At 42.3% G+C, this 13,532-nt stretch overlaps 1 protein-coding gene across 2 annotated transcripts in view; it reads right to left on the bottom strand.

The window, feature by feature from the left end:
* The window catches only part of PALM2AKAP2 (PALM2 and AKAP2 fusion), a 274,692-nt gene that overhangs the window by 222,154 nt on the left and 39,006 nt on the right, over positions 1 to 13,532 (bottom strand). For both annotated transcript variants that reach the window (XM_056324615.1, XM_056324616.1), the window contains exon 2: positions 4,925 to 5,005. In XM_056324615.1, coding sequence (XP_056180590.1) covers positions 4,925 to 5,005 — 81 coding nt within the window. The remainder of the gene's footprint in view (positions 1 to 4,924; positions 5,006 to 13,532) is intronic.

Genomic DNA, 13,532 nt, shown 5'->3' with positions numbered 1-13,532 from the left:
TACCGTGAGGTTGGTGAGGCACTGGCACAGGTTGCCCAGAGGAGCTGTGGATGCCCCATCCCTGGCAGTGTTCAAGGCCAGGCTGGATGGGGCTCTGAGCAACCTGGTCTAGTGGACGATGTCCCTGCCCATGGCAGTGGGGCTGAAACTAGGTGATCTTTAAGGACCCTTCCAGCACAAACTGGTCTATAATTCTATAATTAACTGTAGTTGGGAGATGGACATTGCGTGGTCTTCCAGTCTTACAAAGGTGTGCTGGGATCCAGTAGTACATTAAAACCAAGGTTAGCCTGGGACTATGATAGCAGACATCACTAGAAAGAGGGCTTGATTATTAATAAGAATGGGGTTTGGGGGCTATTGCACTGACCCGGTAGAGAATGGAGACTGTCCTTGACATCGTCATACATTTTTTGTGTGCTTGACTGACTCGCTATTTAGTTCAAGCGTTAATTTACTTGAAAATCATAAAGGTAAACATAAAGGATTAACAGGATTCCTTCCTTTGCAAAAGTTATCTCTGTTTTTCTGCACTGTTTTGCACATATATATATGTATATATATGGATAAATACCTTTATTTACTCTCTGACATCAGTTATTTTAAGGGCAGAATAAATTGAGGGTAGCAATATAACAGTGGAGTAATAAAATTAAAAATTATTTATAGACAAAATAGTTTCAGCTAAAACCATATCCTAACAATATCTCTGTAACATACAAAGGCGTTCTTTTCCTTCCTTTTCCTTCAGAGTAAAGATGTAATTATGTTATAGATTAAGTGTTCATGAACTGCAGTCTTTAAGAAGCAGATGTTAACAGAAATAGGTCCCTAATATTTATACCACTCCAGAAATGAAGTAACTGTGGTAAATGGATTTATTGTAACAGTTAGAGTAACAGCAAAGAAATAATTTTTCATTCAATTAGGAGGTTTTATGCTGTTTATTTTATTACCAACCACCACCAAACAGAGCTACAGTCAACAATTATAGAAATTCTGTTCAACTAACAACAGAGGCAGCCAGATCTTGGAAGAAATACTTCCACCCTAGAGTTTATTTGACATAGTAAACAACTCCATTAAAACAGGCCTGCCTGTTAACAAGTTCTTAAAAGCAGCTGTTGCTTCTAGGTTTTATCTCCAGTGGCACTAACCAACCAAAATCAATTATTGCTTTCCTCAAGGAACCACATCATGTTGATGGATACTGCAGACAGTGTGTTTACATAAGGTGAATTTTGCCCACTTCTCCAATTTCAAACTATAAAAGCTGGCAACACCTCCAGTTCCCATGGATGTGCAAGCCCTTTTTTTAGGCATATGGCCAAAGAACTGCCAAAATATGAAATTTAAACCATCTAATGTTAAAAAACACAACAAAACACATCTTGTATTACATGAAAGAAGGATTATTTTGGTATTAAGGATTAAAGTTAAGTGGGAGTTAAGGGGAGCTGTTGTAAATTGCCTCTTATTAGAGCACACCAGCATGTTCAGTCCCCAAAACTGGGTCTTCAAAGCACCTTTATACCTTTACCAACACCAAAGACCTTTCCAATGAAGCATCTGATTGTACCATAGACAAATTCACCTCCTGCCTTCAACAGAGTGCCCTGATGGCCCAGAAGTACCACACGGATGCTCCATGCCCACCAGCGTGCCTACTTTTCAGTGATTCACAGAAGAGGTGATATGGCTTTCATTGTCAGTAACAAGGGAATGCAGCTTTTAGAGCCTGCACTACTCTAGACTCTCTTACTGCAGAGTTTCACACTTGATTAACTCAGAAACTCGCACAGACAATTAATAAATAACTGAGCCATGTTTTGCCCTGCTGTCCTCAGCCATAAAGCCACTGGCCTCATTCTCATGAGCCTTTGCAAAAAAGTGTTGCCAAAGTTCGTCAATATTCAGTGCTGACATTTACTAACTCCAGAACTTGCTGAGTTCTTCTGCCTAAAACAACAGGTCAGCAGTTGCCAATCCCTTATTTTCAGCCAGATATGGAACAAGGGAAAAAGGAATGAACTGATAGCAGAGTTAAGTCATTTTGCCAGGCATCTAATTGGCATCAGCAATTTGAAAACTGTAGGTAATCCAGCATAAACATTTGCAATAAACTATTCCTATTGATATTCATCTGATGTGAATAAAATTGTCTAAAATTAACAGAACCCTGTAGCTTCCAGAACCTTTATTAGGTAACCAAACATGCTATTTTACACAGTGTATTCTAAAAAGAAATTTACTCTGGCATGGCACAAAAATTAAGCAAACACATTGAATCCTAGCATGAATGGGTTTGTGTGTTACACCTGTGGGATCAACCCAGACACTGCAGACACAGGATTAACCCAGATATTATTTTCAAAGTTTTCTCCACAGAATATTTTAATGAACACTGATATGAAGTCCTTACATTCAACACTGACATCAACATCCTCACAGCATTTTCAGTAAATACATGGGCTTCCTAGGCAAGACTCGTCTTTTTGACCTGGATTTGTATCTTCAGTGGAAATCCATATAATTCAGGAAAGGAAACATAGTCTACCTAGCTCTTCTGAAGGAAAATGGATGCACTTATTTTGGGCTGTATGAGCCAGACTGGGGAGACATAGCAGACTGGGGGACTATATTCATACAGACTTGGAGCCCCTGGCTTGCAGAGGCTCAGAGCAACAGGGTGAGGTGAGGGAGAGTCTGGGGGAGGAGTGGGGAGGATGCACAGCTTTTCCAATGAACAAAGCAGCCTTGCAGGCCAAACACCATTTTGCTCAGCAACCCAGTAAGCAACCAGAACATTGAACAAAGCCTGAAAACAAAATGTTGGTCTGTCTCCACAAAGAAAGGGAAATACCATCATCCAGTGCCCTTTTTTATTTTTTATTTTTAAAGCCTGGGGCTTCCCTCTTTTTAGGAAGGGCCTAGCAATGAAGGTGAGTGCTGCAGTCCCAGACAGACCTCTGCTATCACCTCATCCAGGTCTCCCAGCAGACCGTTGTTTGGTGGCACGGTGAGATGATACAGGCAGCTCCAGGAGCAGCCATCACTCAAGCAAAAGCAGCATATTTCTCCTCTGATGACAGGTGATGGCATTAAATGGAGAGGCAGAGAATCTCCTCTCATATCTTGATGCTCATCATTGTACCCAGCACTACAGACCTTAAGTGAGGCTGTGCTTTTAGCTGAGAAAGCTACCATTTTAAATTTCTGTGCCCTGATCTCCCCTCAGCTTCCTGTATGATTACTGCTCTTGCTCCAGGCTGTAAGCTAAATAATAAAGGGAAATAGTTAATTTTCATGTGTGTCACTGAAGAAATCCATGCAGCAAAACTGAATCTCTGCTAGTTGCAATCAGCATAGCAGGGCTGAAGTTAGTACCAGTTTACACCAGCTGAGGGGCTGACCCCACTGTACCACCCTGAAGGTTTTACTTTTCCCTGTGGATGATGGTAAAATTAGGTTTAGCAGTAGCTCTATCACATAAATCAGATGAAGTACAAAATTGCCAGAACTGGCTTTCCAAAAAGCTCTGCTTAAAGAATTTAATGAAAAAGCACAATTCAGTTACCTTAGAAATAGTTAATGTGATAAAAGAAGTCCTCAGCTCTGCAGCAAGATGAAAAAAAGCAAACCTCATGAAGGCGCTGGAAAGGCATCTTACTGCCCTGCTGCATCAACCAACTGTCATGAGAAGAATTTCTCCCTTGCCTGTACTCAGTGACAGCCTGAACGAAATGGCAGTTCCTATTGCCCCACAGAAATGCAATCACATCATCGACTTGTAACACCAAAGAAAGACAATGTGTGACATCCACAGATTTATGGTGAACCTGATGGAGTCTTTGTATAGACTGCAATCAATTACTTGGTCTTAACTGCATCATTGGCCAGAAAATGAGGAGTAGTTTGCAGAATATAATGGCAAGGGCTTGGAGAGGCAGAAAGAGGATTCTGTCTGTAGCACAACTTGAAGCCTAGTCTTCAAGTGCATGCGTGGTAGAGAAGATATTCTGCGCACCGTCTCCCCACGCAGGATGCACTGTTCACACACACACATACTACTGCACAAGCAACCTAAATATCTTATTTTTAAAAACACAGCCCAGCTCATTTGCTGCAAGGATAAATGGTCTAGTCTTGATCATCTTTCTCAGATATTTTAATCACTGAAATTCCTTGGGCTTCCCTACTGAACTAATCTAATGAGATCTGACCCACAAATGAGCACTGGTTACAAAAAGATCACATGTACGTTTCTGTTCTTCTCTTTGCTATGCACAAATGTTAAGAAAAACTCTCCTACTGACAGGAAGGATAAATGATAGAAATAACCAGGATGGCTTTCAAACGATGCTATCTGCAGCTGTCATGGAGTCCAACAGGGACTGGAACTGCTCAGCACCCTGTTAAATATCAAGGTGCCTCTCCATGTAGACATGCACATATCCATCAACACCCTCCCTGCATGTTCATACGTGCCCCTCTGCAACACACACATACACACACACACATGCACACACGCACAAAACCTAATGACAGGCACCAGAAAATTCAACGCAGCTCTGCAGGCAGAAAGTGCTCACTGAAGCCATGCGGTACACACCCAATCCACAGTGATTGGTGTCTTATCATTATGCATAATAAATAATAGTGTTTAATAATAACAGCACTGCTGTGCTGCCTATGCTCACACTCTCCCGACTCCATGCTCCTAAGCCGTTTTTGCAACACGGTCCTGTGCATGAAACGCACAGAATGAAAAGCAGGCAGGACATGATCACTGCAAGAAACAGGCTCTGGCAGTGAAAGCTGCTTCATGTTGGAGTGGGCTCCTCACAGCTTTCAGACGTGTGATCTGCATGTCTAATAATGAACAGATTTAGTCAATCCATCATTTCTGGCATCAGTCCCTTACCTTGAAATGCTGCAGCTGAAGTATCTGGTCCTCAAGCTGTTGTCTCTTGCCTTCTATTTCTGTCTGCCTTTTTCTTTTCTCCTGAGAGAGAAAGCGAGAGGGAGAGAGGAGAGAGGGAGGGAGGGAGGGAGGGAGGGAAGGAGGGAAGGAGGGAGGGAGGGAGGGAGGGAGGGAGGGAGAGAGAGAAAGAGACCTCGTCAGAGAAACGGAGGCTTTCAGGGTAGCGGATTCGTAAAAGCATGTAAGCAGTCAAACACATCTGTACAGATGTCACTAGTCCCATTTCACCTGCTCCTCTGTCTGCTGGTATGCAAACAGCAGCATGCTGGGAAGATGCCAGCCCCAGACTAGCCAGTCGCTCACCAGCAGGAGTAATTCTCCTTCGCTCCTCACAGTCGGAGCAGCAACAGAGTGCACAGTCCCAGAGGAGGGCAGAAACAGGCATAACAGCTGAGAGAGAAGCTAAAGGGACAAAGCCATGCTTTTGCATTTGAGACACTGGTCCAAAAGCATTGATTGCATTGTGCAATTGTGCAACAGTAAGGTGACACGAAAGCAGTAGGTGGCATCATGGAGGAAGGGAGCTGGGTTGCAGACTGTCTTTTTCCTGGGTGAAGTTGGTGGTAAGGCTTTCCTTGGGCTCAATGGAGAGAAGGTGTCTCAACCAGATTGCATGGGATTTACCTGCAAAGCAAATGGGATGGATAACCCCCAGCTGGCTTTGTTTAATATTCAAGCCACCAGCACACACCAACAGCTGGCCCTTACTGCCTCCCAGAAGCTGGGCTGACCGATTCGCACCAAGGACAGCACGGTCATTTCCACAGCTGAGGGCTTTTATGGTCACGTTTATGAACATGCCACTTGTCTGTGCCCAGCCTGCTCCCTTCAGCAGGCAGCAGACCCTCTCAGGTGTTTCAAGAGGAGAACGACCTGCTTTTCTCCTCTGCAACACTTTCCTCTTATGAAGAATCAACTTTTTGCCTTTCATCAGTCTTCTCCACCTTGTAAGGGGTGTTACTGCTCACCCATCCCCAGCCTGGATCAGATTCGCTCTCCTGGAGTTCTTTTTTCAGATTTTGCAGTTAAGACAGAAATACTGAGTAGTAAATGGAGGCAGTTGAATAAGCATACCAGCCTCAGTTTTTACTGGAACAAAAGTTTTTATTCACTACCTGTGAAAACACATTTTTGTTACTTAAGTATTTCAGTAGCCGTAAGGTTGGGCTTGAAGACATTTGGGGATTCATTAAGCCCTCAGAGTAACTTTTTTGTCTCATTCCTAGGTGCTGTACTGATGCTCTGGAAATTCTCTGCTTTCCACAGATTTCAAACCTTCATGCCTCATCCTCAATGGGTATATGATAAGATGTTGCCTATGCAGAAATTAATTGTGCTTATACTGGACCTCAAACCAGGGCATTTTGAGTGAAAGCATTAAATTTACAAGGAAGATCAGGAAAACTTTTTTTTTTAAAATGTCAGACTCACTAAAAAACAAAGTAAAACACGAAGCTACATAACTGTCTGGACCACTCCTGCCAAAGAGTGAGACGTCAGAATGGTGATGGGAGGGCTGGAGTAATGAACCCAGAACAGTCAAAGCAGACAAATGATGCATATGTCAAGCAGTTCTGTAAGACAATGCACACTCTTACGTGCTGATTGTTTGTGTATATCTACATCTACAACTACGCACTCCCCATTGTGAAATATGTAAGAATACTACTGCTGAACAAAAATATTCTGCTGAGGTTACTTTGGAATAGGAAAACTGGCTTTTTGGATAACTAAAATGTCACTAACTGCCTGTCTTCAGCTGAAAACTTGATGTCTCAGTGTACACACAGAAGATAATTCGCATTTGTGTACACACAAGATTAAAAATTTATGCATGCACCTTTAAAAGTCCTTCTCTATACAAAATTGATAGTCTGTGGATCATCCCTCCTATCACTCCTCCAACCCCCATCTCCCCTTTTGCATTTTTGAATGGAACAGGATATTGGATGGCTCTTCTTCATTCTGCGATATTAACAGCATACTTTGGAGGCTGAAAAACAGAATTTGTTATTTCCTCAGATAGCTGGTCAGCCATGGACTGGAATAAAGCAGCTCTAAAAGCCATTCCAGTTAATGGCCTAATAGTCTCAGAATAATGATAATTCTGCGCTTTGTGCCAAGCTGGCCAGATGACGGAATGTTTGAATTTTGCATATGTAGGCATTAACACCCCACATTGGACACTCCATAGGACAGCATAAGGCACCTACATCTTCACAGTTAACTGAACGACATTTATATGTGTTTATAGATATATGTATATTTTTGTCTATCTATATGTATTCTACCCTTCCTAAAAGCCTTCTCGCTAAAACACATGATGGAAATCACTACAGTACCTCCTCTGGCTGGCTGTGTCGTGCTGTATAATGGATGTGACAAGACAGCCTTATAAAACATAGATGGAAACTTCTTTTCTTTGTGAGAAAGGGAAAGCACTTAGAGTATTTTCCCTGTAGGCAGCAACACAGCAGGCACAAAAATACTTGAACTACTTACTAACTAGTGGGCTTCTGTGGAGTTAAATTGGAATATTGCTCATGTTTCCATTTCACTGGTTTTCAGTCAGCCTGACTGCATGCCTCTACCCTCTGATTTTGTACCACAGTTATGGCTAAGTAGTATGACAGCAAAAGTACCTTTTTTTGCTCTGAAGATTACATGAATTGCATCATTGGTGATTAGCTACCAGGGCATTTCATCTTTAGGTCACTAGATCATATGCAATTTAGGTTTCTCCCAGTCACTGAAGGTCATGACTGTGTGTTCCTGGTTTACATGGGTGTGTTCTGAAAAAGTGTGGTAGAAGACTGGACTGGCTGACAAAAATCCCACCAAAATAAGCATATCAAGGGTTTTAGACATTCAGTAGATGAAGCCAGCCCCAACCTGGGAGGAAAAGCACATGCTTAGACTTGAGCACTCATTAAGGCATTTTTCTGCGTTGAAGCTGGTAAATGTTCCTTATTACTCTGTTCATCTACTTACAGATGTCTTTCTTCCAAGTATGCATGATAAACTGTGAATTTACCAAGGGTCCTGGCACGAAGAAAACATAGTGCTTACTCTAAACAAGCAGGTTCACTCCAGACATCTTCAGTTAAAGTTATGTCTTCTTTTTGTTCCACAATGCAGGGAGCAATTTATCACTGCTTCAGCCAGTGGTTAATACTAATTGCCACCTCCAAGAAAATAACCCCCAAGCGCATCCTTGAACTCCCCTGTTCAAAGATGCACAGAGCAGAAACCATAGAAGGAGGGCAGGAGCCAGGAGGATGCTCAGGCTTAAATAGGATGACCAGATTTTGTACAGTTCCTTGCACCTTTTTATGGGGGTAGTGAAAACTGTCAGCTGGGATGTCAAACACACACACACCCAGTTCCTTGAAGCTATGCTGTGGACAGTAAACTTCCCCCGCATGTCCCGTCCCCACTCCCCACCCCCCCACCCCCCGCCCCCCATCCCCCGCCCAGAAGTGAAGGTTTTGTAGAAACTAGGTTGAAAGGAGGTGGAGAAAACAGGCACTGAAGACAGTTTTAATGTGAGTGTGGTAGGTTTAAAAGAAAAAAATTGTACCTATCTGAGTTGTGCTGCTTTTGTAAAAATACAGATAGTCATCATGGATTGTTACCTTTCCAAAATGGTAGAGAAGAACATAGGTCAAATGGCAAGGTTACTCACACCCTAAAACTGTTCAATGAAAAATGAGATTTGTACTCAGGCATTTACATGTGGATGTGCAACATGGAAACCATAATTTTATTTCCTTTTCCAAGAAGCTTGAGTTTGGAAAGGAGGAAATTACTTCTTAGCCCTAAAGATGGCCAGTGCCGCTTTCCTGTTGTTAAAATCCAAATATATCAGAGACTTGGTAAGACCCCATACACTTGGAAGAGAGTGAAATGCCAGAAGGACAAAATGAAGATCTGTAAAATCATGAGTGGGGGCATGGAGACAGCCAGTAGGCATTTACTGTTCACTCTGTCTTCCACTAGAAGAAAAAAAAAAAAGGCATTAGGTGAAACTGGATGGGGCAGGTTTGAAGCCAAGTCAAAGGTCTGCTGTGGAAAACCCTGTCTCATGATGCTGTGGGTGTTAGAATGTGATCAGGGTCCCAGAGGAGCCTGGGAACTGCCAGAGAGAACGAATACTGTGATGGTTACTACACAAACTGAAACTACACGTGGTTCTGGATGGTTTTAAGGATGTTTGCTAAGTTACATTTGTCCTTCTCTCATGCTCACCCTAATACTGCTGATCTTTCATTCATCAGAGAAAGGGTGCAGGACTTTTTTTGGAATAGTGTTTTACATTTGATCAAAATAACCTACAGTCAAGTATGACACTTGTCAAACTGTTCCAGTCAAAAAGCCCCAAACAACCACAAACCAACAACTAAAAAAAAAAAAACCAAACCCAAAAAACCCCCAAAACAACCCAAGAACAAACGAAAGCAAACATAAGATCTTGAAAAACCCAAGTTATATCAAAATTATATCAAAATGCTTCTCTGTGACACTGGAATCACAGAATACTTCAATTTCCCATTACAAAATATTTTTTGTTCTTGTTTAGAAATCGATCTGTGCAGTGTGGGACCTGATACAGAGATTATTCAGCTCACAGAATCATAACTGTCTGCAGATAAATGTGCACCTCTAAATCTGTGTAAATCTTTGGGGCAGTAAAGCCTTGGTAAAACTCTCTGCTCCCCTTGCACTGGCAGCAGCACCTGATTTCTTTGGTTTAAAGCCAGCTCAGACATGTGCAGAAAGTACTCCATGGAGTAGCACAGAAAATAAATGCTATTTGATTGATCTCACTGGGAAAATACACACACAAATCTAATGGCAAGCTAAGGCTTATGGAAGAAGTATCCAGAAGAAAACAGTGGGAAAACAACAAAAAAAAAAATCCCCAATTTCATAAAAAACTCAATAGGAATCTTGTGACCCTTGAGGAGACGAGCAGCATGACAGTAGAGGAGCTACCACTGGTAGTTTTAGTGCAGAAATTTCCCATTGGCTTCATCCTGCGTGCAAAGCAAGTGTCCAGCCCACCATGGCGGAGCAGGTGGAAGAGGGCAAGCTCCTGCCTGTCATACCAAAGCAAAACCAAATGCACTCAAAAATAGTACAGGTGGAGGAAAATTATAGTCTGCTTCAAAACAAAGAAATAGTTACAAAGATTTGTCTCCAAAGAATCACGTGAATTTCTTCAGCAAGACAGTATTTTCTCCACTCTGCACAGTTGGCAGATATTATTCCCTGTTTATTTAGATGTCACAGATTTTTAGGGCAGCAAGTAAGGAAACAAATAAGCAAAAGAGCTGCTGACACCTCAGTTTTCTGTTGTTAGTTCAGGGATATCCACAATTCTGGGGAAAAAGGAGCATCTGGGTTCTGCTAATGATTTCAACCTATGGTTAGCATAATCCCAAGATATCACTTCTAATGGAAACTGAAACTTTCACCAGGGTGGTAGTTTAAATGACCAGCTTTGCTGTGGTGACTTCATATCTCTAGGCAGTGAAAGTAAATCTGTAAATTTGTTTCCTCTTTTGCAGTTCAGTAGTAATGGTTCACAGGAAAGAAAAAAATTAAGAAGGAAAGCAGACTTACTTTCCCCCTTTTTTCACCCTCTCTGCACCACCCCCCACCCCAGCCTTCATTCCCATCTGGTCAATTTATTTTCCTGTTGTGTTTAAAGTGGGAAACTCCTGACAGCAACCACCCCTACCAGTTGCAACAACGCAGCCTAGTACTGGCAGCACTTTGCAAAATCCAATTTTAAATGTTTTCTGCTGTTGTAAACAACATACAATAGAAAACATGGCATCAGCAGAGTCAGGATGCAGAATCAAAGCAGAGACACTGTTATGGCAGAAAAAACACACCTCGAAGGTTGGTGGCAGGTTACCTGCTCCTTTTGAATTGTCAATGCCTACTTTCTTTACTTGCTGCCAGTACAAGAAGGTGGAGCCCATCATCCTGCTAAAGTATATCAAACTAGATTACTGTATGCAGTGGCACGACTGTGCTTGGTGAAAATCTTGTTGTTATGGGTAGCCACATTGCCTCTGTAATTGCAAGCTAGAGGCTTGTCTGATATCGTTTCGAGTGCTAGGAAATATGTGTTGTTTCAGGTTATGGGAAATGATTCCTCCTGCAGCTCCTCTCCTATCCTACTCCCAGAAGAATCGAAGTCTGTACTTGTCTGTTTCTGAGATCCATTTTTCTCTGCATTTATACCATCAACAAATTTAAGTGTAAGCTGTTGGCTTTGCTCCCTTAGGCATTTTCCTGCAAAATCTTCTGCCCCAGTCCCCTGAAACCCGTGGGCACCTCGCTAAGCTTTGTTTCACTTAAAACATGTGGCAGGGACAATTTCCCTGCATCTGTATACTGGAATCCACTTTCTGAACTTAAGGAAACTGCACTCTGTGCTGCTATGTAACATCTAAGAAACTGCTACCCTTTTTCACTTACAGTCTCCCTGTGCAGTGGGCTTATTACTTAAAGCACAGTTTCATTATTTCAAACGTCCTCTGTGCCTTGGACCTTAGTGGCTAACATTCCTGGACCTTTTCCATACCTGAACAAGGAAAATTCAATGTTGGAAAGCTCTAGGGGTATAAGATGCTGCTGAAATGCTTTCCATGTATCTTCCATGTACCCACATATCTTATGACTAAGCTGTGGCCATTCCCATCACTCCAAGCACCCAGCAGATGGGTTATTTAGGAATGAACAAGAGGAGTTCCCAATTGCACAGGTGCAGCAGATAAATGCCTGAGGGAGCAGGTGAAACCCACCTAAAAAATAAGGGCTTGGGTTTAGCTCCCTTCCTCATGATTGTTCCTTCCACTTGTATGCACAGCAGGAAGCAAGGGAGAGGTTGTAGACAAAGTGAACAGTTAATGTTCACCTCCTCTCTTGTGAAACTGGTTTAAACTAGAGACTGCTGCACAGGGGTTGATTCCCATTAAATAGAAAGCTTGCCACAGCATGCAAGAAATGTCTTGGCATGTTGGTTTTGGACACAGTACAGACTTAATTCACAGATGCAGAGCATGGTGTGGGAGCAAGTAGAAGACCCTGGAAGTTATGGAAATGCTGTGTTTCTTATATATTGAACAGGCTTCTGCCAAGATGAAGGCAGAACCACTTGCAGAGAGTTGAACCCTCAGGGTGAAGAAAGAAAATGCCCTCAGGCCAGAAATACACTGGGTTTTGTTGCAACTTTGCATCCCTTTTCTCCAGTATTGAGTGTTAGAGAAGTTGTTTGCCTATGCACAAGAACAGGGTGGTTTGAGAGAGATAAAGAGATACAGTTCCCTAAATAAACTTAAGCACTCCCAGTGAAGGAGCAAATGTTTTGGTCTGCAGCCCCTTTTCTTGCTGATTTTGTTACTTGCATGCAGAACAACAGTTTTTGCTTGGATGGTGAAAACATACTTGCAAAATTAATTTTCTCCATTTCATCTAAGACTCAGGCTACCCTTGCATGATGTCAAAGGATGGGCTTCTCCTGTGCTGACCTGCTAAAGCAAATAGAATGGCTTTGCATCCACATGTGCATTGCCCACAACTCAGGATTCAAGTAAAAGAACTGTAATAGTCATTGCATGTGTTTGGGACATTATAGGAGGAGTTCCTCCACATGGAGCCCTGTAGGATTAACTCCTACTCAGGGCTTCTGAATATGAACATATCATGAGTGTTACAAGCCCACTGCCAATGCCATACCTGAGACTATGCAGGACAAAGCTGTTCAAGAGGAGAAAGGATCCTCTCTGGTGAAGACAACAATTTGCTAAAGGTTTATAGCGAAAACTTCAGCTGCTGTGCACACTTATAATTATAGCTCCCTGGTCACCGAATGCAACCACCACAATGCACATACACAACGACCGCTTAATTAAAATCACCATGCATCTCAAACAACAAATAAAAGGATGGCACTGCTCCCAGAACAACAGCTCTTAATGAAAAGTGATGAATGCAGGAAGGAATTTCCTTTTGAAAAGCTTCCTCATTAGCATTTTCAAAAGGGGACACAATGGAAAAATGTCTCATTGAGATCATGAAGTAAAATTATTTTAGGAAAAAACATAGTTTCTCTGATATCCTATGGGGAAATTCCCACTTTGATGGAGCTGTAATTGCCATTTTGATGCAACTAAGATTTTAGAATCATAGAATCATTTAGGTTGGAAAAGACCTTTAAGATCATCAAGTCCAGCTGTTAAGCCAGGACTGCCAAGTCCATCACTAAACCGTGTCCCTAAGCACTGCATTTACATGTTTTTTTAAACACTTCCAGGGTTGGTGATTCCACCACCTCCCTGGGCAGCCTGTTCCAATGCTTCACCATCCTTTCAGTGAAGAAATTTTTCCTTATATCCAATCTAAACCTCCTCTGGTGCAACTTGAGGCCATTGCTTCTTGCTCTATTGCTCTTTACTTGGGAGAAGAGGCCGATCCTCCCCTGCCTACAGTCTCCTGTCAGGCAGCTGTAGAGATCGATAAGGTCCCCTCGAGC

This window comes from Falco biarmicus, chromosome Z, assembly GCF_023638135.1.
Source record: "Falco biarmicus isolate bFalBia1 chromosome Z, bFalBia1.pri, whole genome shotgun sequence".
NCBI lineage: Eukaryota > Metazoa > Chordata > Aves > Falconiformes > Falconidae > Falco > Falco biarmicus.
Note: the sequence above shows the minus strand (reverse complement) of the source record. Positions and strands in the feature narration are given on the sequence as shown.